The sequence below is a fragment of the Artemia franciscana genome, chromosome 7 (assembly GCF_032884065.1).
Source record: "Artemia franciscana chromosome 7, ASM3288406v1, whole genome shotgun sequence".
Taxonomy (NCBI): Eukaryota; Metazoa; Arthropoda; class Branchiopoda; order Anostraca; family Artemiidae; genus Artemia; species Artemia franciscana.
In genome coordinates this window covers 55,733,939-55,756,898 of record NC_088869.1, presented here as the reverse complement: position 1 = coordinate 55,756,898, position 22,960 = coordinate 55,733,939, and the positions used below count along the sequence as shown (strand labels likewise).

The 22,960-nt window shown below is 35.3% G+C and overlaps 1 protein-coding gene across 1 annotated transcript in view; it reads right to left on the bottom strand.

Moving 5' to 3' along the window:
• The window catches only part of LOC136029732 (uncharacterized), a 32,408-nt gene extending 9,694 nt beyond the window's left edge, over positions 1–22,714 (bottom strand). Inside the window, exons 1-3 of the mRNA XM_065708236.1 lie at positions 22,658–22,714; positions 19,313–19,512; positions 16,325–16,391 (exon numbers count right to left, since the gene is read on the bottom strand). Of these exons, the coding sequence (XP_065564308.1) occupies positions 16,325–16,391; positions 19,313–19,512; positions 22,658–22,714 (324 nt within the window). The remainder of the gene's footprint in view (positions 1–16,324; positions 16,392–19,312; positions 19,513–22,657) is intronic.
• Positions 22,715–22,960: the final 246 nt, after the last annotated feature.

Here is a 22,960-nt window from a genome sequence, read left to right as displayed (position 1 = left end):
TGAAAAAACAACAATAACAAAAAAATATCGAAAGAAGGGACTAAATTGACTTTGCAGCATGTCGAACTTTATCCTTTTCGACCCTAGACATCGTGACGGATGAAAGCTTAGAACAATATGTTATATAATCCAGTTGGTATTATAAAGCTATCTGTAACTTTTCAGGATCAAAATACCATAAATGATACTATTAATTATGAAGAAACTACTATGACATATTTTTTATCAGCTCATCACGAGCTATCGATAATACCGAAAGAAGGGACTAAATTGACTATGCAGCCAGTTGAGGGTTATCCTTATCAATCGTAGACATAGTGACGGATGAAAATTTGAAACAGTATCTTATATGATATAGTTAGTATTATAAAGCTATCCGTAACTTTTCAGGATCAAAATACCATAGATGATAAAAAAGGATAAAGATCCTCCAGAGCCATTGCAGGCGCATAGGGCGTCGAATCGACGTTACCATAGATGACACTCTATTAATTATTACGAAACTGCCTCGTTATTTTACGTTATCTTTGTACCCGTTGTGTAAATACTTAATTCTAGGTTACAGTGAGTATGTGTAGGCTACACCAACTAGCAAAAGTTACAAACCACTCCTCACTAAAGATGTTTGTAGCCTAACAGACGATTATTACTTACAAGTCCCCTACATGTCTTACCACTGGAACCAACTCGGTCTTACCATCAAATACACTGGAAACAAATAATAGGTACACCAAATAGCACAATTTGCAAACCCCTCACTGCCGAAGATGATTATAATATGACAGCTGACCTATCGTTACAAGTCCCCTACATGTCTCACAATTGGTATCGGCCTATTTTTGGTTTCAGTGAGTACCCTATTACTGAAGTTGTCAACCCCTTGAAACATTCAAACTATTATATCTCATGAAGGCATTTTTATAAAAAAAATGGATGACATATACTTTGATCAGCTCATCAAGAGCTATGAATTGCCGTCGAAAAAAAATTTATCTGTCTTAGTTCAAAAGTTGATTTTTTTTTGCCGTAGGCCAACTTTCTAACGTCACCACTTAGAAAGGAGCAAAGGATAAGCTCCAATTTTTTTTTAGCAATGACAGAACTTTTAAACCTTAAGAGGTAAATCTGATAATATTTCTCTACCTCAATCCCAAGTCCGAAAAAAACAAATGATAAACCCTGCCGAAATCACGGCAGCACTTTCGGACCCGTGGGACTATGCCGTTTTTTTTGCTTCTGTAAATTTTTCTATTTAATACTCAAAGAAGATATATTGGCTGTGGGGCCGGGTAACTGCCGCATATATTTAACACTTATAGAGTTTACTCCATCTTCAACTTGAAAGTGGTACCTGCCTGCTAGAACGGAGCTTTCCACTCGAAAGCAGAAATATGCTTTGAAGAAACGAAAGCTTGGCTGCACAACTTCAGATACTCCTCTCGGACATAGGCTATATAACTCTACTTCACTTCGCACAACATAGGCTCTGGCTCGTGGACAAGTAAAACCATGCTTTTTGGCCCCAGGCAAGAGTTCTGCGGAGCTTTCCAAAATGTAATGCCATATTCATCAATCCGGCCTGAATTCCACCGTTTCCGTAAAAACCACACAGATTAGACCCTTACCAGTTTCCAGGAATAAGCCGACATCGGCGGCATAGGGAAAAAAAACCGGGACAAAACCAAAGTGTTGCTCTCGCAACACAACTAGAATTGACAACTTTATTTTCATCTTTTTAAGAAGAAATAAACGGTAAACCCGCCAAGGACGTCAATTCACAGAGAGGGGGATATATTACTAAAAACAGTACTTATTAAAATCTAGGGGGGAATCTAGGGAGATAATTGTCCCCTCCGTCTCAACCCTGATTGACACTCCTACAATTCACAAAATGATGTGTATAGGGACTACTTTTTCAGTTATTTTCCATTTCTTTTATTGCTTCCAGTTTATATTTGCGTCCTTTTTTTTAGTGTAATGTGCAAATGTTTAAGTCTACCATTTACTTCAAAAAAAAATAATCGCTGAGCCTCGTCGGTCTTGTTGCTATTGTACTTTTTCCATACTACCAAAATGTAGGTTTTATTTTCTTCTATACAAAAAATAAATAAATAGACCGAGACGTGAGTAGTATGGAATATGGTACTTAAAAGTGAGATCATACCCCGGTGTACTATTGGAGCTGCTAACCCCTTTTTTGGCATCATCCCAAGAATAAACAATCCGGTTCCCGAGAATTCTAAGAATTTCAAGAATGATGCATAATCTGGTATTGCGGAATCATTCAAGATGCTAGTATTTTGAATTTAAAAGAATTTCTGAATATCCAAGAATTTCTTGGCATGTTTCCAAGAATTTCAAGATTGATGTGTTATCTGGTATTGCGTAATCATTCATGTTGTCGGGAAAACAATCAAATACGTTCTGTGACAGCCTTCAGATCTTTTCCTTTGAGTTAACAACTGAGCCTACAACATTTTTTAACTTCTAAGCAGTTTACCATTGATTTTATGAAATTTATGTCTGGTGTCTGAATCAAACGTGAGACCCATTATTTCTTATGGTAAAAGAACGACACGTTACTCGACAGAGTCCACAAGTAATTGATGATGTTATGTTCTTAGAAATACGTTCTAGGCAATCAACATATTGTTTCTGAGATGCTAGCCCACTAATATTAATCGTCACCATATCGTAACAAGTTAATTGTGCAATCGATTTCTCCATTGGAATTAGATATATAGTAGATACTATAAGTGATTTGTTTCCGGGCACCTTTTCTTGCATCAGGCCATGAATTTGCATACCACAGTAACTTGAGGTGCTTGCTGGACAGACATATTCTTTTGATGGTTAATGAAACTTGTTTTGATCTCCAAACACTGTAATGACTACAACTGAGCAGGTATCTTTTTTGTAATTTAATGGTCCTGAGCACATCAGTTTTCCATTATTTGGCTTGCACATAAGTTTGGGTCTCCGAGTTCCCCTCCAGGTCACTGAGTTCCCTTACAGGGCCCCATATCCCCCTCCTGGGCCCCAATGAATGCCAAGGCCCAAACTTTTTACCCCACCCACCCTACCCACTTTTTTAGCTTTGAATTTTATTTAAAAAATTTCAATTTCTATATGTCACTCGTGGTTTTTCTATTAAAAAAATAAAAAAAAGGGGAAATTTTTCAACTTTTTTTCATGTCTTGAATTCATATTAAATATACTTACAATAAAAAAAATACTTATAATATTCTAAAAATACAAAATGAAGATGATTTAAATATGTCAGTCGTGGTCTTTTCTATTAGAAAAATAATGTTTGCAGAAATATTTTTTTTACTTCGATTTCTTGGGAATTTTCTTTACAAAAAATGGTCTTTTGGTACACAGGAATGCAGTCACATGTATCGTTCACAAATGTCATTGCCTCCAGTTAAAGAAGAAGGTTTTCCTCAACTCCTTGAACAAATGGACATGTTTTGAAGTTTTTCAAAGGTTCATTTATAGGCACATTCCCCTCTTCCCAGCTTCCAACCATACCTGCATAAAAAGCACATTGAACTTGGTCACTTTGCCAATAAAAAAGAATCCAGCTTTTGCATGGTCTCTGGTATCAATGAAATCTTTTGAACACCTTCGACTAATGGTAAAATTACTCGCTGACGTCACCTTTTTGAATCACACTACAGAATGATAATCCAAAAATCGGAGATGCAAGAAATAGAATTTTCCGAGACAGACGGACAGACACAAGAAAAGACAGACAGACATACACACAGAAAATATCACATAGACAAGCAACAAAGAAGAAGCTAAAAAAACACAGGCAGACGCACAAAAAGACAAATAGCCAAACAGACGGACAAAAAAGACAAATAGACATACCCACACACAGACAGACAGAAAAAGACACATAGACACAAGGACAAACAGACAGGTTCATATTAGAATTGGGCATGGTATGCTGGTAACGAGGTTGAAATAGACAATTTGAAATGGTTTTTACGTAAATTTATCAAGCTATTAGCCAATGGTTCTGTTAAGTGAATATTTTTGGAAGGAGATCGTAGGACAATAGGTTGTTAAATTAAGGATTTGTCATGCAATTGACTTGTTTGAAGGAAATGTTTGACGTTACATGCTAGCAAATGAAATTGACATAGATTATTCGAAACGATTTCAACATAAATTTGACAAAATTATTAGCAAATGATTTTGTGAAGTGAGTATTTTTGGAAGGGTGCCATAGGACAATGGGCTGTTAAATTCCTACGAATTCTGGATTTAAATCAAGGATTTGTCTTGCAATTGGACTGTTTTAGGGACACGTTTGATGTTACATGTTTAAAAAAGATTGAACCAGGGAATGTACCCAGAGAATCCTTCATTGATTTTGAAAATTAAAGGGATTCTTAACCGGTTCATATTGGAATTCTATGCTGATAATGAGGTTGACATGGACAATATGATATGATTTCTACAAAAATTTGACAGGTTATTAGCAAATTGTTCTTTCACGTGAATAATTTTTTGGAAAGGTGCCAGGACAATAGGTTGTTAAATCGGTAAAAATTACATATTTAAATCAATGGTTTGTCTTGCAACTCGCCTGTTTTAGGTAAATGTGTGATGTTACACGGAAGAATCAAGCTTGAATCAAGGAATGTACCCTGAGAAATCTTTATAGATTTGAAAGTGAAATGGTCTTTAACACTTTTATATTAGAATTGATCATGATGTGCTGTTAATGAAGTTAACATAGACAAGTTGAAATGATTTTTCTGTAAATTTGAAAGGTTAATAGCAAATGGTTCTGTCATGTGAATATTTTTCAAAGGGGACCAAAGGACACTAGGCTGTTAAGTCAAGAATTTTGCTTACAATTGGCTTTTTTTAAGGAAATTTTTGACGTTTAATGCTAGAAAATGAGGTTACATAGACAATTTAAAGTGATTTCAGGATAAATCAACAGGTTATTAGCAAATTGTACTGTCAAGTAAATATTTTGGGAAGGGTGCCGTAGGACAATAAGATGTTAAATTATCACAAATCTCAAATTTAAATCAAGGATAGGGAAAATATTTGAGTTTACTTTTTAGAAACAAGCCTGAACTAGGGAATGTATCCTGAGAGCACTTCATTGATTTTGAAAATGAAAGTGATTTTAACAGGTTTATTTTGGAATTAGGCACAGTATGATGATAATGAGATTAACATAGACAATTTAATTTGATTTCTATGTAATTTGGACGGGTTATTAGCAAATGGTTCTGTGAAGTGAATATTTTTTGGATGGGTCATATAAGACAACTAGCTGTAAAAATGGTTAAAATTACAGACTTGAAGCAAGGATTTGCCTTGCAACGGGCTTGTTTTAGGTAAAAGTTTAATGTTACATGGTAGAAAGCAGCTTGAAAATGTGCCCTGAGAAACCATCATTTACTTTGAAAATAAGTAGTATAGTAATCGCCAATTCTGCCACACCTACCTTATCCATTCAATTTACATCATTTTCAGTCCATTTAGATCATTTTAACATTAAATGTTGCAAATTTTGACAGAACAGGTCATTGACAAAAACAGGTCATTGGATATCAAATTTGATCTGATTTCTTTTTTACTTTTTTTTAAAAAAGTAAACACGGGTTCTAGGCCCCACCTAGATAACCCCATCATCTAACCCCATTTTCAATTGAATTCATGCTATTTTAAATGAAATTTTCAAACATTTTTACAATTTTCCATCCTGAGCATTAAAATCAAAAAGAGTCTTCTGAAATAAGAATTTGATGAATTTGTGAAATAAGAGCTTAAATATATACCATGTTTCTTCTTTCTTAATAGTTCGATTATATTTACTTCCCATTATCGTTTCGATTAAACGTTTCTCCATTTGTTAGTAAATAATTAAAAAAAAAATTTTGAATGAGAAATAATTTTTCTTTAATTACCTTTGGCTTCATTCCCAGAATTCTTTCACTCGATGAAAGGATTCTGGGAAGAAGTCAAAACACGCGTCGGGAGCCTATGCGCATTTGTGTCTGACTTGTTTAATAGAGCTCAATTACAGAAGCTGGTTTCACAAGTACTCATTTGAAAAGAATTTTCAGCTGTTGAATTGAACCCTTAGGTAATGACGCGTTATCAAACAATTCGTGGTAACGAACTGTAGTAAGGAGTGACCCGGCTCAATAGTAATCAAAATTCCAAAAATGGAATTTTGATACCAAAAGCTACATCAAAAGACTCACATTTTAATTGTGACTTTAAATATATAAGTTTAATCAAGTTTAGTCTTACCCATCAAAAGTTAAGAGCCTGAAAAATTTGCCTTATTTTAGAAAATAGGGGGAAACACCCCCTAAAAGTCATAAAATCTTGACGAAAATCACACCATCAGATTCAGAGAATCAGAAAACCCTATTGTAGGAGTTTCAAGCTCCATTCTACAAAAATGTAGAATTTTGTTTCTTTTGCAAGAAGACAGATCACGGATGCGTGTTTATTTGTTTGGGTTGTTTTTTTTCCCAGGGGTGATCGTATCGACCCAGTGGTCTCAGAATTTTGCGAGAGGGGTCACTTTAACGTAAATGAAAAGTTCTAGTGCCCTTTTTAAGTGACCAAAAAATTAGAGGGCACCTAGACCCCCTCCCACGCTAATTGTTCTCCCAAAGTCAACGGATCAAAATTCTGCGATAGCCATTTTATTCAGCGTAGTCGAAAAACTTTCTAACTGTGTCTTTGGGGACGACTTACTCCCCCAAAGTCCCTGTGGGAGGGGCTACAAGTTACAAACTTTGACCAGTCCTGACATATAGTAATGGTTATTTGGAAGTGTACAAAACTTTTCAGGGAATTTTTTGGCTGGGGGAGGGGTTGAGAAGATGGGGATATGCTGGGGGAACTTTCCATCGAGGAATTTGTCATGGGGGAAGAAAATTTACATGAAAGGAGCGCAGGATTTCTATCGCTATTTAAGAAAAACAATGAAATAATAAATATGAAAAGTTTTTTCAGCTGGAAGTAAGGAGCAGCATTAAAACTTATAACGAACGAAGATTATTATGCATATGAGAGGTTCACCCTCCTCCTAATACCTCGTTCTTTACGCTAAAGTATTTTTAGTAATTTCAACTATTTATTCTACGACCTTTCTGATTCAGGGGTCATTCTTAAGGATTTGGGCCAAAATTTAACCTTTAGTGTAAAGAGAGAGGTACTGGCGAGGGGGCGAACCCCCTCATATACGCAATAAAAACACTAGACCTACGTTGCCTGGGCAACGTGAAGTGTTGCGGCAACCTTTGTCCGGCTTCGCCGATTAAAGTGTTGCGAGAGCAACACTTTGGTTTTGTTTCTTCGCTATCGGTTAAATGCTGAAGTTGTCAAAACTATCAAAGCATTCAAAACGGCATATTCGAAGCAGAACACAATCAGTAATCACATGATCAAATTCTTCAGCGTTGAAAAAACAACAGCAAAAGAATATCGGAAGAAAGGACTAAATTGATTTTGCAGCCAGTTGAACTTTATCCTTTTCAATCGTAGACATCGTGACGGATGGAAACTTGGAACATTATCTTATATAATGCAGTTGGTATTATAAAGCTATCCGTAACTTTTCAGGATCAAATACCATAGATGTGCACCAATTTGCACAAATTTGTAGCCTCTCATGAACCCCCTGTAGCAATCCATTCTTGCTTACGAGTTCCTCTCCAGTGATATAAATCAAGTTTACCGGAAACAAATAATGGGTACACCAACTAGCAAAAGTTGCAAACCCCTCGTCACTGAAGATCATTGTAGCGCAACAGCTGATTATTATTTACAACTCCCTTACATGTCTTACAATCGGGAACCAAGTTGTTCTTACCATCAATTACACCAGAAACAGATAATAGGTACACCAATCAGCAAAAGTTGCAAACCCCTCATTGCCAAAGATGTTTATAAGCTAATAGTCGACTGTTGCTTGAAAGTCCCCTACATATCTCACAATTGGTATCGGCCTATTTTTGGTTTCAGTGTGTACCTTACCTCTGAAGTTGTCAACCCCTTGAAACTTTCAAACTGATGTATCTCATGAAGGAATTTTTGTACCAAAATATGGATGACACATACTGTGATCAGCTCATCAAGGTCTATCGATTGCCGTTGAAAAAAATTCTATCTGTCTTAGCTCAAAAGTTGACTTTTTTGCCGGAGGCCAACTTTCTAACACCACCACTTAAAAAGGAGCACAGGATAAGCTCTAATTTCATTAGCAAAGAGAGAACTTTTAAAGTTTAAGAAGCATATCTAATACCATTTCTCTATTGCAATCCCAAGTAGAAAAAAAGAATGGTAACGTCAGCTGAAATCACGAACAGAAATGGGTAGAAACAATAGATGGCAGCACTTTCGGACCCGTGGGAAAATCGCACTTTTTTGTTTATGTAAATTTTTCTATTTATCACTCAAAGAAGATATATTGGCTGTGGGGCCGGGGAACTGCCAAATATATTTAACACTTATAGATTTTAGTCCATCTTCAATTTGAAATTGGTGCCTGCCTGCTTGCCTGCTAGAACGGAGCTTTCCGCTCGAAAGCAGAAACATGATTTGATGAAACAAAAGCTTGGCTGCACAACTTCAGATACTCCTTTCCGACATAGGCTATAAAACTCCACTTCACTTTGCACACCATAGGCCCTGGCTCGAGGACAAGCAAAAATCATCCTTTTTGGCCCCAGGCAAGAGTTCTACGGAGCTTTCCAAAATGTAATGTCATATTCATCAATCCAGCCTGAGGTCCAAACTTTCCGTAAAAACCGCACAGGGTAGACCCTTACCAGTCTCCAGGAATAAGCTGAGATAGACGGCATAGGAAAAAAAAACGGGGCAAAACCAAAGTGTTGCTTTCGCAACACAATAAGGATATAGAAGTTTGTTACGTAAGCTAATTCGTAAGTTACGTATATCTTTTACTAATAAAAACGTTCGTAAAATCTTATAAGTTCTAGTTGTCTTTTTAATTAACCAAAAACTCGGAGGGTAACTAGCTTCCTCCCCCGCTGTTTTTTTCTCAAAATCATTCGATCAAAACTATGAGAAAACCATTTAGCAAAAAAATTTGCATTTTCATTTTAATTATTCCTCTGTGAGGAGCCAAAATCAAAACATGCATTGATTCAAAAACGTTCAGAAATTAAATAAAAAAAAGAAGTTTTTTTTCATTTAATTTGGTTAGACGGCATATGAGTAACATGTCGGGTGCATAGCTTAAGTAAAAGGACGGTTAGTATTTTTAAAGTTTTGGAGAATATAATTCAAAAAGTAAGAAGAATTTTATTTATATGTTAAACTTTACAGACTTCATGCAATATTTAAAACCATTTAATTTAACTGGTTTCATATATTATGTACGAAAAATAATGAATGATTTTCCCTTATTCATTTTCTCGTTTAATTATTTCTTCATTAATCAATTCAACTGATTAATACATAGCAAGCAATTCTAAATAGAATGAACCAACAGTTTCAGTAATGTTTTAAATGTGATTTCAGTGATGCTAATCAAGATTATTCTAACGCTTATCAAAAATTTTTACAGTTAGTATATAAACATAAAAACGTTGATAGTGGAACAATTGTAAGTTACAATTATTTAAAAACAGTATATCCTTTATTTTGTTTTGATGTTTCAAAGCATGAATCGAATATTTATCCATGTGGATCAATTACTGATAGAGAAATTAAACTGTTGCTGCATCAAATACCTGCTAATCCCTGTATCATTTACTGCGTTATATTTTCAGAAAGAAAAGCATTCATGGAAGCCATTGATAGTAAATTATATGTTAATTTATAAATTATTTTCGATTTGATTGTTAATAAAATTAATTACCAGGAAATGGAGGAACTTTTAAGCGAAGTGCAAAATACAAACCTATTAAGAATACAAATCATATTTTTCCAGAAAGCTAAGGCACACCTTCTAACAAAATAAAACGTCGTTATCAAATTTTTTTCTAACACTTGTTTGGATTTCTTTCCAGAATTCGTTCATCAAGTGAAAGAAATCTGAGAAGAAAGATTAAGGTAATTAAAAGAAAAATCATTCCCAAATCAAAAAAATATTTAATAAAATTATTTACTAATAAATGGAGAAACTTTTAAGTGAAATGAAAATGGGAAATAAATATATTCGAACAATTAAGAAAAAAGAAAAAAGTTACAAAAGACAAAAGTAAAAAAGTTACAACTAAATATTGAAAGAAAATCGTTATCATTACTGATTTTAAATGGTTTATCTATTTTTACCTAAGCGTTTTGATTCTAAAGCAGCTGATCTTGAACAGAAATTCTAAGAATTTGATAAAAGTATAATATTAAAGGTTATTGAAGGAAAAACAGAGATAATATAATTATATAGATATTGATATCGAACTATCCACTAAATATTAAATCAGATTAAACTATTAGATTTTTATCAGTATTATTTCACATGACCCTAAAGTTCAGGATGGAACATTGTAAAAATGTTGGAAATTTTCACTTAAAATGGTCAAAAATTCAATTGAAAATGGGTTGAATTATGGGGTTATCTAGGTGGGGTCTAGAGCCCATGTTTATATTGTGAAAAAGTATAAAAATGAGACCAAATTTGACTTTCAAGGACCTGTTTTCATTTTGAGTGTAGGAATGGAAAATGTTAAAAATGTGCAATATCTGAATTTAAAATTATATAAAATGGACTAAAAATGATGTAAATTGAATGGATAAGATAGGTGCGCAGAACCAGCAATTACTATGCTACTAAAATTAAAGGGTTTTTAACAAACTCATATTAGAATCAGACATGATATGCTGGTAGTGAGGTTGATATAGACAATTTGAAATGATTTCTGTGTAAATTTGACAGGTTATTAACAAATGGTTCTTTCAAATGCATATTCTTGGAAGGAAACATAGGACAATAGATTGTTAAATCAAGGATTTGTCTTGCAATTGGCATGTTTTAAGGAAATGTTTGACGATTCATGCTGGAAGGTAAGGTTGACATACACAATTTGAAATGATTTCTAAGTAAATTTGACAAGTTATTACCTAATGTTTCTGTCATGTGTATATTTATGGAAGGGGACCATAGGACAATAGGTTGCTAAATCAAGGAGTTTTATATTAATATCCTTGTTTTTAGGAAATGTTTCTTGTTGCATGCTAGAAAATGACGTTGACATAGACAACATGAAAAGATTTTTTCGTAAATTTGACAGGTTACTAGAAAATGGTTCTTTCAAGTGAATATTTTTGGAAGGGTGCCAGAGGACAATAGGTAGTGACTCTGATACAAATTTCAGATTCCAACCACAGATGTGTCTTGCAACTGGCCTGTTTCAGGTAAATGTTTGATATTACATGCTAAAAATAAGCTGAAATGAGGGGATATACCGTTGGAAACCTCGATGAATTTTAAAAATTAAAGGGATTTTTAAAAGGTTCATATTAGAATTGTGTATGGTATGCTGATAAAAAGGTTGACAAGATAATGAATTTTATAGGCTACTAGCAAATGGTTCTGTGAAGTAAATATTTTTTGGAAGGGTGTCATCAGACAATGCTTGAATTTCTTGTGTGCAACATCAAAAACTCAAATCCCTACTGCCGTCATCTATTAATTTACAGTCATAGATGAAACCATTTTTATTTATTTGTCCAAGTGCTTTTTTGATTAAAGTTATGGATGGCAATACAACTGATTTTTAACTTGGGTCAATTTTATGTTAACTTGTTTAGTTAGGTTCGTTTGGGCTCAGTAAGCGTGCACGCACCAATAAAATAAATCCTTCCAAACGCTTCCAAAAAATATTCGCTTTGCATAACCATTTGCTAATAACCTGTCAAACTACATAGAAATCATTTTAGTTGTCAATGCAAATCCCGTTTTCTAGCATAAAATGTCAAACATTTCCTTAAGACAGGCCAATTGCAAGACAATTCCTTGATATAACAATCTATTGTACTATGGTCCCCTTCCAAAAATAATCAATTGAAAGAACCATTTGCTATTAACCGGTAAAATTTACGTAGAAATCATTTCGTCTTGTCTGTGTTAGCCTCACTACCATCATAGCATTCCTTGTTCAAGCTTTTCTAACATGTAATATCAAGCATCTTCCTAAAACTGCCCAGTTGTAGGACAAATCCTTGATTTAAAACCAAATTTTCTATCAATTGAACAAACTATTGTCCCATTACACCCTTCCAAAAATATTCACTTGACAGAACCATTTTCTAATAGCATGTCAAATTTACGCTGAAATCGTTTGAAATTGTCAATTTCAACCTCATGTTCTAGTATACAACGTAAAACATTCCCTTAAAACAAGCCAATTGCATGACAAATCCTTGATTTAAAAACATATTGTGCAATGGTCCCCTTCCAAAAAATATTCACTTGACAGAACCATTTGCTAATAACCGGTGAAATTTACGTAGAAATCATTTAAAATTGTCTATGTCAACCTCATTACCAGCATACCATACCCGACTCTAATATAAACCTGTTAAAAATCCCTTTAATTTTCAAAATCAAAAAAATTTCTCTGGGTACATTCCGTGATTCAAACTTCTTTCTAGCGTGTAACACCAAACATTTCTCTAAGAAAGGCCAGTTGCAAGAGAAATCCATGATTTAAAACTGGAGAAATCTATGATTGTTATCCATGATATAAATTTACTACCAGTTTTTCTTCTTGTCCGTCTGTCTAATTGTCCGTGTGCATGTGTGCCTTTTTGCCTGTCTGTGTGTCTATGTGTCTTTTTGTCCATTTTCTGTGTGCCTATGTGTAAATTTCTCTGTCTGTCTATGTGTTGATGTGGCTATGTGTCTTTTTTTGTCCTTCTGTGTGTCTATGTGTCTTTTTTGTGCGTCTGTCTCTTTGTCGTTTTGCTCCCTCTTTCTTTATTGTCTATGTGATATCTTTCCGTCTGTGTGTCGATTCATCTTTTGTATGTCTGTCTCTGAAAATTCGATTTCTTACATCTCCAGCTTTTGAATAAAAATTCTGTGTTTTGATTCAAAATTAACGTCAGCGGATTATTTTATCTTTAATTGAAGGTGGTCAAAGGATTCCATTGATGCCAGAGAATTTGTAAAACCTGGATTCTTTGTTGTTGGCCAAAGTGGCCAGGCTCAGTGTGGTGTTTTTTTGCGTGTTTGGCTGGAAACTGGGAAGAGGGAGATGTAACTATAGATGAACAAATGAAAAACTTCGAAACTTGTCAATTTTTTCAAGGAGTTGATGTGGGAAATATTCCAGTGAAACCTTTTGCTTTAACAGGGGGCTATGAGATTTGTGAGCGATACATGTGACAGCGCTCCTGTGTGTCAAAAACATTCTATGAAAAAAACTGTAAGTCCCAAGAAATTCTAATTCCCCAAAAAAATTTCACTGCAAACATTATTTTTCTAACAGAAAAGACCACGACTGACATATTTAAATCCTCTTCATTTTGTATTTTTAGAAAATTATAAGTATATTTAATGTGATTTCAAAGCATGAAAAAAAGCTCATGAAAAATTTCAGTAGAAAAAACAGTAAAAGAAAACGTCACTACAAACATTATCTTTCTAATAGAAAAATCACGACTGACATTTTTATATCTTCTTCATTTTGTAATTTTTGAATTTTGCCACTGAAGTTGTGTTATTATAAGTATATTTAATGTGATTCTAAGACACGGAAAAAATCAAATAAAATCAGTTAAAAGTCGTAGTTAAAAATTGGGGGGGGGGAATTGGGGGATCATTGGGATGCTAGAGGGGGACGTGGGGCCCTATATTGGAACTTGGGGTCCTGGGTGGGAACTCGGTGATCCAACATCAGGCACAACCTCAGTAATGGAAAACCGGTTTGCTCAGAACCATCACATTACAAAAAGAGTACCTGCTTGGCTGTAGTCATTACAATTTTTGGAGCTCAAAACAAGTTTCATTAATCATCAAAAGAATGTGTCTCTCCAGCAAGCATTTCAAATCACTGTAGTATGCAAATTCATGGCCTGATGCTAAAAAAGGTGCCCGGAAACAAATCACTGACAGTATTTAGCATATATCCAACTCCAATTGAGAAATCGATTGCGCAATTAACTTGTTGCGATATTTTGACGCTTAATATTAGTTGGCTAGCATACAAGAAATAATATATTGATTGCATAGAATGTATTTATAAGAACATAATGTAATCAATGACTTTTTGACTCATTCAAGTAACGTGTCGTTCTTTTACCATAGGAAACAATGGGTCTCCTGTTTGATTCATACATCTGACAAAAGTTTCATAAAATCAATCGTAAACTGCTTAGAGGCTAAAAATGTTGTTGGTTCAGCTGTTATCTCAAAGGACCAAATGTGAGGGCTGTTGCAGAACGCGTCGTATTGTTTCATCAACAACATGAATGATTACGCAATTCCATATAACTCATTATTCTTGAAATTCTTTAAAACATGCCAAGAAATTCTCAGAAATCATGATATGGGCCCTCTCGTATTCGTTGTAATGTTTCAACGACAACCTGAATGATTACGCAATACCAAATAATGCATCATTCTTGAAATTCTCGAAATTCTCGGAAACCGGTTTATATATTCTTGGAATGATGCCAAAAAAGATGTTAGCAACTCCAATAGTACGTCGGGACAGGACCCCGCTTAAAGTAATATACCCCATACTACTGACGTGTTTGAATCTTTGCTTCTGCCAGGGTACAGCTCAGAGTGAGTATTCACTTTGAAAGTAGAAGCGGTGTGTTTAAATGGACGTTCTTTTATTTTCTTTTAAATGACGATTCTAATTCATCCCTCAAAAGGCTTCATTGTTCAGTTTTCCTAGAAAAAAAAAACAAGACATTTTATCTAATTCACTTCTATATAGAAACAAGACTGCTAATGAATATTTTAGAATGTGTCCAAAATAAGAGTTGGAAGAAAAGATATCCCATGGAACAAAATAGCCGGAGTCACCAAGTAAAATAGAGAATGCTTTAAAGAATATGCTGGGGAGCCACGGCTCTCCCTTCACCTCCAGGCTTTACCAAGAGGATTTTACAAACAACTATTTCTATAAATAGTTGAGGACTAAAACTTCAAAAAAAAAAAAAAATTAAAACAGGAGACCTCTTTTGTAAGACTCCGATGTTTGAAAAAGGTGTAATTGAATATTTAGTTTTTTTCCTAATTTTCCTTTTTTTGTACTTACTTCTTCACTATAGTGTGTGTTCATCCTGTTACTAAAACTCTAAGGAGTTTCAACCTTTCGCTTTTCTCTTTTCAATTGTGTTATTTTTGAATATCAGTGTTTCTCTATACATCATATTAACAGATCAACGACACAATAAATGTTTAGTTTCATGTTTAAGGCATCCATCTTGGTTTCTGTTCCATAACCATTATCGTCCTTTTACGGACCTACAATAGTTCCTGGGGAAATTTATCATGTGCGTATATCGTTTTGTGTCTATTTTGAAATGTAATAAACTTATCTGATGTTGGATAAGATGACTAGCTTGACTATGGGTTTTGTTTCGTTGCTCATTTATTATTAAAAGTAAACATTTGTTTTATACCTTTTCCTGTTTCTGACACTGACAAGCTAATGCTTTAATAATATTGTATGAGTTTTTCAAACCAAAAACAAAAGGCTTACATTGAATTATTCATGACACTGATCCATGTTTTATGTTCACAAAACTAATTCATTGGCTCGTAATACTTTGCAAAGACATGAATGAGCATTCACTACACTGCACCCACAAATTTTTGGTGATTTACCAATGAATCCCCCAGACGCAAGAAGGATTTTCCTGTATGTGTCAGTTTCACATGACGTGATCAAATAGTATGGAAACTGATAAGGACCTAGTCCTTGAAAATGAAGTTCAAACCAATTCAGCATAAAGAATGTCCTGGGTCTTAAATTTCTGGGACTTCCAATGAATTTGAAAAACTTATAAGCGGAGAGACTCAAGTTCTTCTCTTAAATAAATAACAAAAAAACCAAATAAACAGCGAAAGTCACCTAGCATTAGTCAGGAAAATTATTCAGTTAACTATAGAACTTGCATATAAAAGTTTGTCTATTTTTAACTTTTCTCTTCCCTGAAGCCCCTGCTAATTCCAGGTGGGAATCAAAGGTCAAGCTAAGCTCGTAGTTGTTTGTAGGCTATGAGGCTCAGTCTTCTGCCCCTGAGTAGCAGAAATGATCCGTTAGCATACCTAAAACTGAAGAAAGGATGTAAAGGCTACTGAACTTCACGCCGAGCAAGGTGGTGCCCAACATGGTACGAGTAACCTGTAAGACTGGGTTCTTGCCGTCAATTCTATTCCCAAGAAACGCCGATGGATTTGATACCTAAAAGAAAAGTTTTAAATATAGCTACAGCGTTCCTGGCAAGCAATGCGGCTCCCGCATTGACGCGAGTGTCGCGAAGTCAAAAAGCTAGCCAGACTATGGTATTTCTGGAAGGCGATGATAAGATGATAATTTGGGACTCGATGGGGTTGGTATCATCATGAACCAATTAAACAGAAATGCTCAAATGGGAATCGGTCTCCTTTAGACTTTCCAGGGCTAAGCTAAATGAAGAACTCTCAAATATATCGATTATACCTACTTATGCAGAAGCTGGTCTTTTTCTGTTGTTACACGTTCTTTTTGATTGTTGCTGCAGACTTCCACGTAAGAATCGTTCTGTCTAAGCATACCACAAGACAAGTCCTGAGAAAAATTAGACAAAGTCACATATGTAAGAATGGGCAAAGGCTGGTAAACCATGCTTTGATAAATCACCTTGTTATCACTAATACCATAGATCAGCAAAATCCTAGCCACCTTTTAACCTCGCATTCCAGTGACGGCGCCACTAAGGCACGAATTGACTTCATGCTCGTGCGTCAGCGGTGGAAAAGATCTCTACAGGCCCCACGCTCCTGCAATGGCACCGGCACAAGCTCCTACTCTGGGTATGACCATTGGCTTGTTGCTGCAAAAATTTTGTTTGGTGGGAAAAAAAAACTAGGCAAAAGTCCGCTTTGATATTAGTAAGCTCGAAGATAGAGAAGCTCTGCGGGCTCTGAAGTTGGAACTGGCTAATCAATTTGACCCCCTCAAAATGATAATCAGCTGTAGCAACATACTGCAGGGCCGATACAAGGACACGAGTAGTTAAACAGCGTCCTTATTCCAACACATACACACATACACTATAAAAACAGAGATAATAGAGACTACCGATGAGATCTTAGGCCGAGCATTAAATAAAAAAAAAAACGAGTTTTTTTTAACGGAAAGTAAGGAGCGACATTAAAACTTAAAACGAACAGAAATTACTTCGTATATGAAAGGGCCTCATCAACACCCCGCTCTTTACGCTAAAACTTTTTACTGTTTTAAAAAGCAGAGTTGAGAGAAAGAGGCAAACTTTAGCGTAAAGAGCGGGGCGTTGATGAGGAAGCAGCCCTTTTCATATACAATTTCTGTTCGTTTTAAGTTTTAATGTCGCTCCTTACTTTCCGTTAAAAAAACTTGTTGTTTTTTATTTAATTTCTGAACGTTTTTGAATCAAAGCATGTTTTAATTTTGGCTCTCCGCAGATGAATAATTAAAACGAAATTTGCACAATTTTTTTTTGGCTAAATGGCTTTCTCATAAATTTGATCGAATGAGTTTGAGAAAAAAAGAGTGGGGGAGGAAGTCTACTTGCCCTCTGATTTTTTGGCTACTTAAAAAGGCAACTAGAACTTATAGTTTTTTACTAATGTTTTTATTAGTAAAATATATACGTAAGTTACAAATTAGCTTACGTAACTAACTTCTGTATTCTCATGTTTTTATTACGTATATGAAGGGGTTCACCCCCTCGTCAGTACCTCGTTCTTTACACTAAAGCTTAAACTTTGTCCCAGTTTCTTAAGAATAACCCCTGAATCACAAAAGCCGTAGAATAAATAGTTGAAATTACTAAAAATGCTTTAGTGTAAAGAGCGAGGTATTAGGAGGAGGTGAGCCCTTCATATGCGTAATAATTTCTGTTTTCGTTTTAAGTTTTAATAATTCTCCTTAATTTCAGTTGAAAAAAATTTTTCATATTCATTTTTTCATTTTTTTTAAATAATGTTAGAAAATCCTGCGCTCCCTTCATGAAACTTTTCTTCACCCATGACACATTCCTCCAAGGATAGTTCCCCCAACATATCCCCACCTTCTCAACCCCCCCATGACCTAAAAATCCCCCAGAAAACGTCTGTACACGTTATTTGGACAAAACGTCCAAATAACCATTACTATATGTAAGCACTGCTCAAGGTTTGTGACTTGTGGCCCCTCCCACGGGGACTTTGGGGGAGTAAGTCGTCCCCAAAGACATAGATATAAGGTTCCTTGACTACGCTGAATAAAATGGCTATCTCAGAATTTTGATCCAGTGGCTTTGGAGAAATAATTAGCGTGGGAGGGGGCCTAGTTGCCCTCCAATTTTTGTGTCACTTAAAAAAGGCACTAGAAATTTTCATTTCCGTTAGAATGAGCCCTCTCGCAAGATTCTAGGACCACTGGGTCGATACGATCACTCCTTGAAAAAAAAAACAAAAAACAAACAAACAAATAAATAAACACGCATCCGTGATCTGCCTTCTGGCAAAAAATACAAAATTCCACATTTTTGTAGATAGGAGCTTGAAACTTCTACTTTAGTGTTCTCTGATACGCTGAATCTGATGGTTTGATTTTCGTTAAGGTTCTATGACTTTTAGGGGTTGTTTCTCCCTATTTTCTAAAATAAGGCAAATTTTCTCAGGCTCGTAACTCTTAATAGGTAAGATTAAAGTTGATGAAACTTATATATTTAAAATCATCATTAAAAAGTGATTCTTTTGATGTAGCTATTGGTATCAAAATTCCATTTTTTAGAGTTTTGGTTACTATTGAGCCGGGTCGCTCCTTACTACAGCTCGTTACCACGAACTGTTTGAAAAACCGAAAGACACCATTTCATATATGCTAGAACCCCATTAGTAGCTAGTGAGCAAAGACAAAAGATCAGTGGCCCAAAAGAAGAAATGAGGGAGCTACGAAGACATGTCAAATGCTCTGTTTGTCTGGACCACCATGAAATGTGGGAAGATGCTGTCTTGTCGTTAGGGAAAACACCATGTTCGCATGATTTCCACAAACTTTACCATATTCTAGAGTAATCCATTCGTAAAAAACTGGCTGTTTTTAAGTATGAAACAGTGCTTGGCGAGATTGAAGGATTACTTTCAGACCTTACTCACCCATCTCCATCATATCCTCCGGATACTTTTCCTCTTACTGTACCAAAAGAACCACATAGTGTCGAGTTGGACGTTTTAGCCAGAACCCAAATTCTCAAGGTGATCGAGGCCCTGAGGAACCACAAAGCCCCACGTGATGGCTTTACAAGCCTTGCCAATTCTTTTTCAAAAACTTCAAAGACATTAGTCAATTTCCCTTTCTACAAGAAAGAAGATAAAACTGAACGCAAAAATTACAACAGAATAAGTCTTATGGATATCGTGGTCAAAACATACGGATTACACTCTTGAACCAGCAAAAAGAGGTAAGGGAGGAAATGAGTCAGGAAAATCAAGCCGGCTTTCGTCAAGGTAGAACCTATAGTGATATTATCTTTATTCTTAGACCCATTATTCAGCAGTTTGAAGGGTACAATCTCACCTTAATCTTTATGCTCCTGGAGTTCATCGCTGTTTAACACTTTATAGAAACTTTGGAAAATCTTAGGATTATGGAATGCTGCTGAAGTTGCCGCTGAACCGACTGAACCTAATTAAGTGAATTAAGGCATGCTATGAAACATCGTTGAGCCGAATTCGAGTCTATGATAAGAAAACTGAAAAATTCCTAATTGATTTTCGAGTAAAACAAGGGTTCGTCTTCTTTCCAACTTTGTTCAGTTACTGTGTCGATTGGGTGCTTGAAAATGCTGCGTCTTTTTATCCAGAAGTTCAGACCCTACATAATCATTTACTGACTGATCTTGATTATGTGGATGATGCTGGCCTCCTCTCTCACCCTGAAAAAGCCCAAAATATGCTTGATGACGAGGTGGCCTGGGTAGACCTGATCGGCTTGGTAGTCAGCAAAGAGAAATAAAAATTCATGGCCATCAACAACATATGACCATTCTCTGACCAGTCAGATCTTGAGTCTATCAAGGGCAATTTGCGGTCATTCAATGGCTCACATTTGCACAGTAGTTGGCAGAATGTTACTCAACAAGGTGTAAGGAGGTTTTAAAGATCAACAATACTGGGCGAAGGGGAGACACCTCGTTCATACAACAAGTATAAGAAAGCAAGCAAAGATAAAGAACCAATTTCGCCAAAAAAGTATAGTACGTATATTTCTGCGCAATTTTTAACATTCCCCATGTTCAGCATGCACTAGCTATTTTGTGGTCAACAAAAGTAATCTAACCAAAAAAGTGTGTATATCTTCACAAAATTTCAAGAGAATACAGTTAAAACTGTACCTCAAATTGAAATGAAAATTTTAATGAATTAAAAGTAAACTTGTTGGAATCTCTCTATCTCTGTAGTGTAATTCAGCACTATAAGAGGCATCATTAGTTTTTAATTTCCTTTAAACCTACAGTAGAACGCCTAAGTTTTTCTTTCATCAATTTTCATGCTCCTTAGGCATGCATGTCGAAAACCAGGGTCCTATCCAGGATTTTTTTGGGGGGTGGTGGTGGTGGGGGAGGGGGGTTGTGTTAGAAATAATTTTTGCCCAGGGGCGGGGTTTGCAAAAAGAAGACTTCAAAAACGCATCGAAAATTTTGTTAAATGCATTTTTGTTGCGTTTTTTACGAACCGGTAAAAATTTCGGGAGGGGGGGTCAACCCCCTTGATCGGCCGTGTCAAAAACACAAGAACATTCGCATCAACCAATAAAGGGTTTCTTCCTTTACGTTTTTTCTTCATTTTACTTAAACCATTTCATATAATTGACAGTGTGGCTAATATAAAAACTATGATGTGATGCTATAGGTGCTATCGAGCGGGTAGCAATTTCTCGGGGAGTGGAGTTCAGGTCGGTCAGTTGCTTTTTGGACAAGAGAGTAGGTGTTATTTTTTATTTATTTATTTATTTTATTTTTTTGCCGAAAAGCAAGCGAGTATGTCTCATTATAGAGATTGCAAGCAGTCAGTAGGTTTCATTAAAAGAAGACATATTTTATGCATAGTTTGGTTAGCATACTCCGATCTGTCTCAGAGATCGAAGTAGAACTTTCTGGGAATGTTTCTTTTTTTGAAGGGGGAGGGGTAACAGGACTTATCCCTCCCATTGTTTGAATTTTTGGAGAGAGAACAAACTGTTTTGTTTTTGTTTTTTGTCCGCACAAAACAGTATAGGCTACTGTTTATAATTTGTAAGCCTCTCACCCGACAGGATCTTTGGCTAATGATTTACAGAGAAAAGCAAGAATTGTTTTCTGATTTTCTTTTCTCTGTCGGGGGTGGAAAATATTAAGTGTGTCAACACGCATCAGTGACGTAAATAAATGTTTTGTTTCCCGAAAAGACTGGAAGAAGCCGACGGCTTCGCCGCCTGGCCCCGGCACTCGGCACGCGGCAGGCTTCTATATATGGATTCTAATTGTCACTTCTCTCTAACCGTAGACGATTTGAGACAATTTGCTGTCTTTTCAAATTGAGTCATTTCAAAGATATTTGATTATTAGAGCAAGTTAGATTTCTAACAACATTAACTACTAAGCTTCAAAGTTTTTTTAAGGTTTTTGAATTGTTGTAATCCCTTGTTAAAATATATACAAATATGTTTGTAATTACCAGCCACTGGGCCCGGCACTTGGCACGTGGCAGGCTTCTATATATATATAGATTCTCATTGTCGCTTGTCTTCTGACCGTAGACAATTTGAGACAATTTGCTTTTTTTCATGCTTCAATCTTTTCAATTTGATTATTAAAGCAAGTCCTATTCTAACAACAATATCTACTAAGCTTCAAATATTTTTTTTTTTAGGTTTTTGAATTGTTGTATCCCTTGTTAAAATATATACAAATATTTTTGTAGCTACCAGTTTTTTTTTTGTCCTTATACAATTTAATGTCTTTTCATACTAAATCATTTCAAAGATATTTGATTATTAAAGTAAGTTCAATTTCTAACAACAATTTCTACTAAGCTTCAAACTTTTGTTTTTCTTTTTTAAGGTTTTTGAGTTGTTGTAATACCTTGTCAAAATAGAGAATCATCATTTGTTCGTTTCATTTGTTCGTTCGTTTGTCAAAATTTTCCTTTTTTGGGCCTTCCTACTGATATCATATAATTGGTTGCGTTCAAAAAGGTTTTCTTTTTTGAGATGTCTGAATTGTTGCAATCCCTTGTTAACATATATACAAATATTTTTGGAATTACCAATTTTTTGCTCTTTACGCAATTTAATGTCTTTTTATACTGTAGTTTTTTTTTCAAAAATATTTGAGTATTGAAGCTAGTCTGATTTTTAACAACGATATCTACTAAGCTTTATACTTTTGGTTTTCTTTTTTGAGGTTTTTGAATTGTTGTGATCTCTTGTTAAAATATATACAATTTTTGTTTTGCAATTACCTGCCACCGGGCCATGGCACCCGGTACGTGCCATGTGGTCAATTTTCTAAGAGCCATTTCTACTAAGCTTCAAACTTTTGTGTTTACTTTTTAAGGTTTTGGAATTGCTTTTGGATTACTTTTTAAGGACTTAGGAGAAAAAATGAGCGTGGGAGGGGGCCTAGGTGCCCTCCAAATTTTTGGTCACTTAAAAAGGCCACTATAACTTTTCATTTCCGTTAGAATGAGCCCTCTTGCGACATTCTAGGACCACTTGGTCGATACGATGACCCCCTGGGAAAAAAAAACAAACAAACAAGTAAA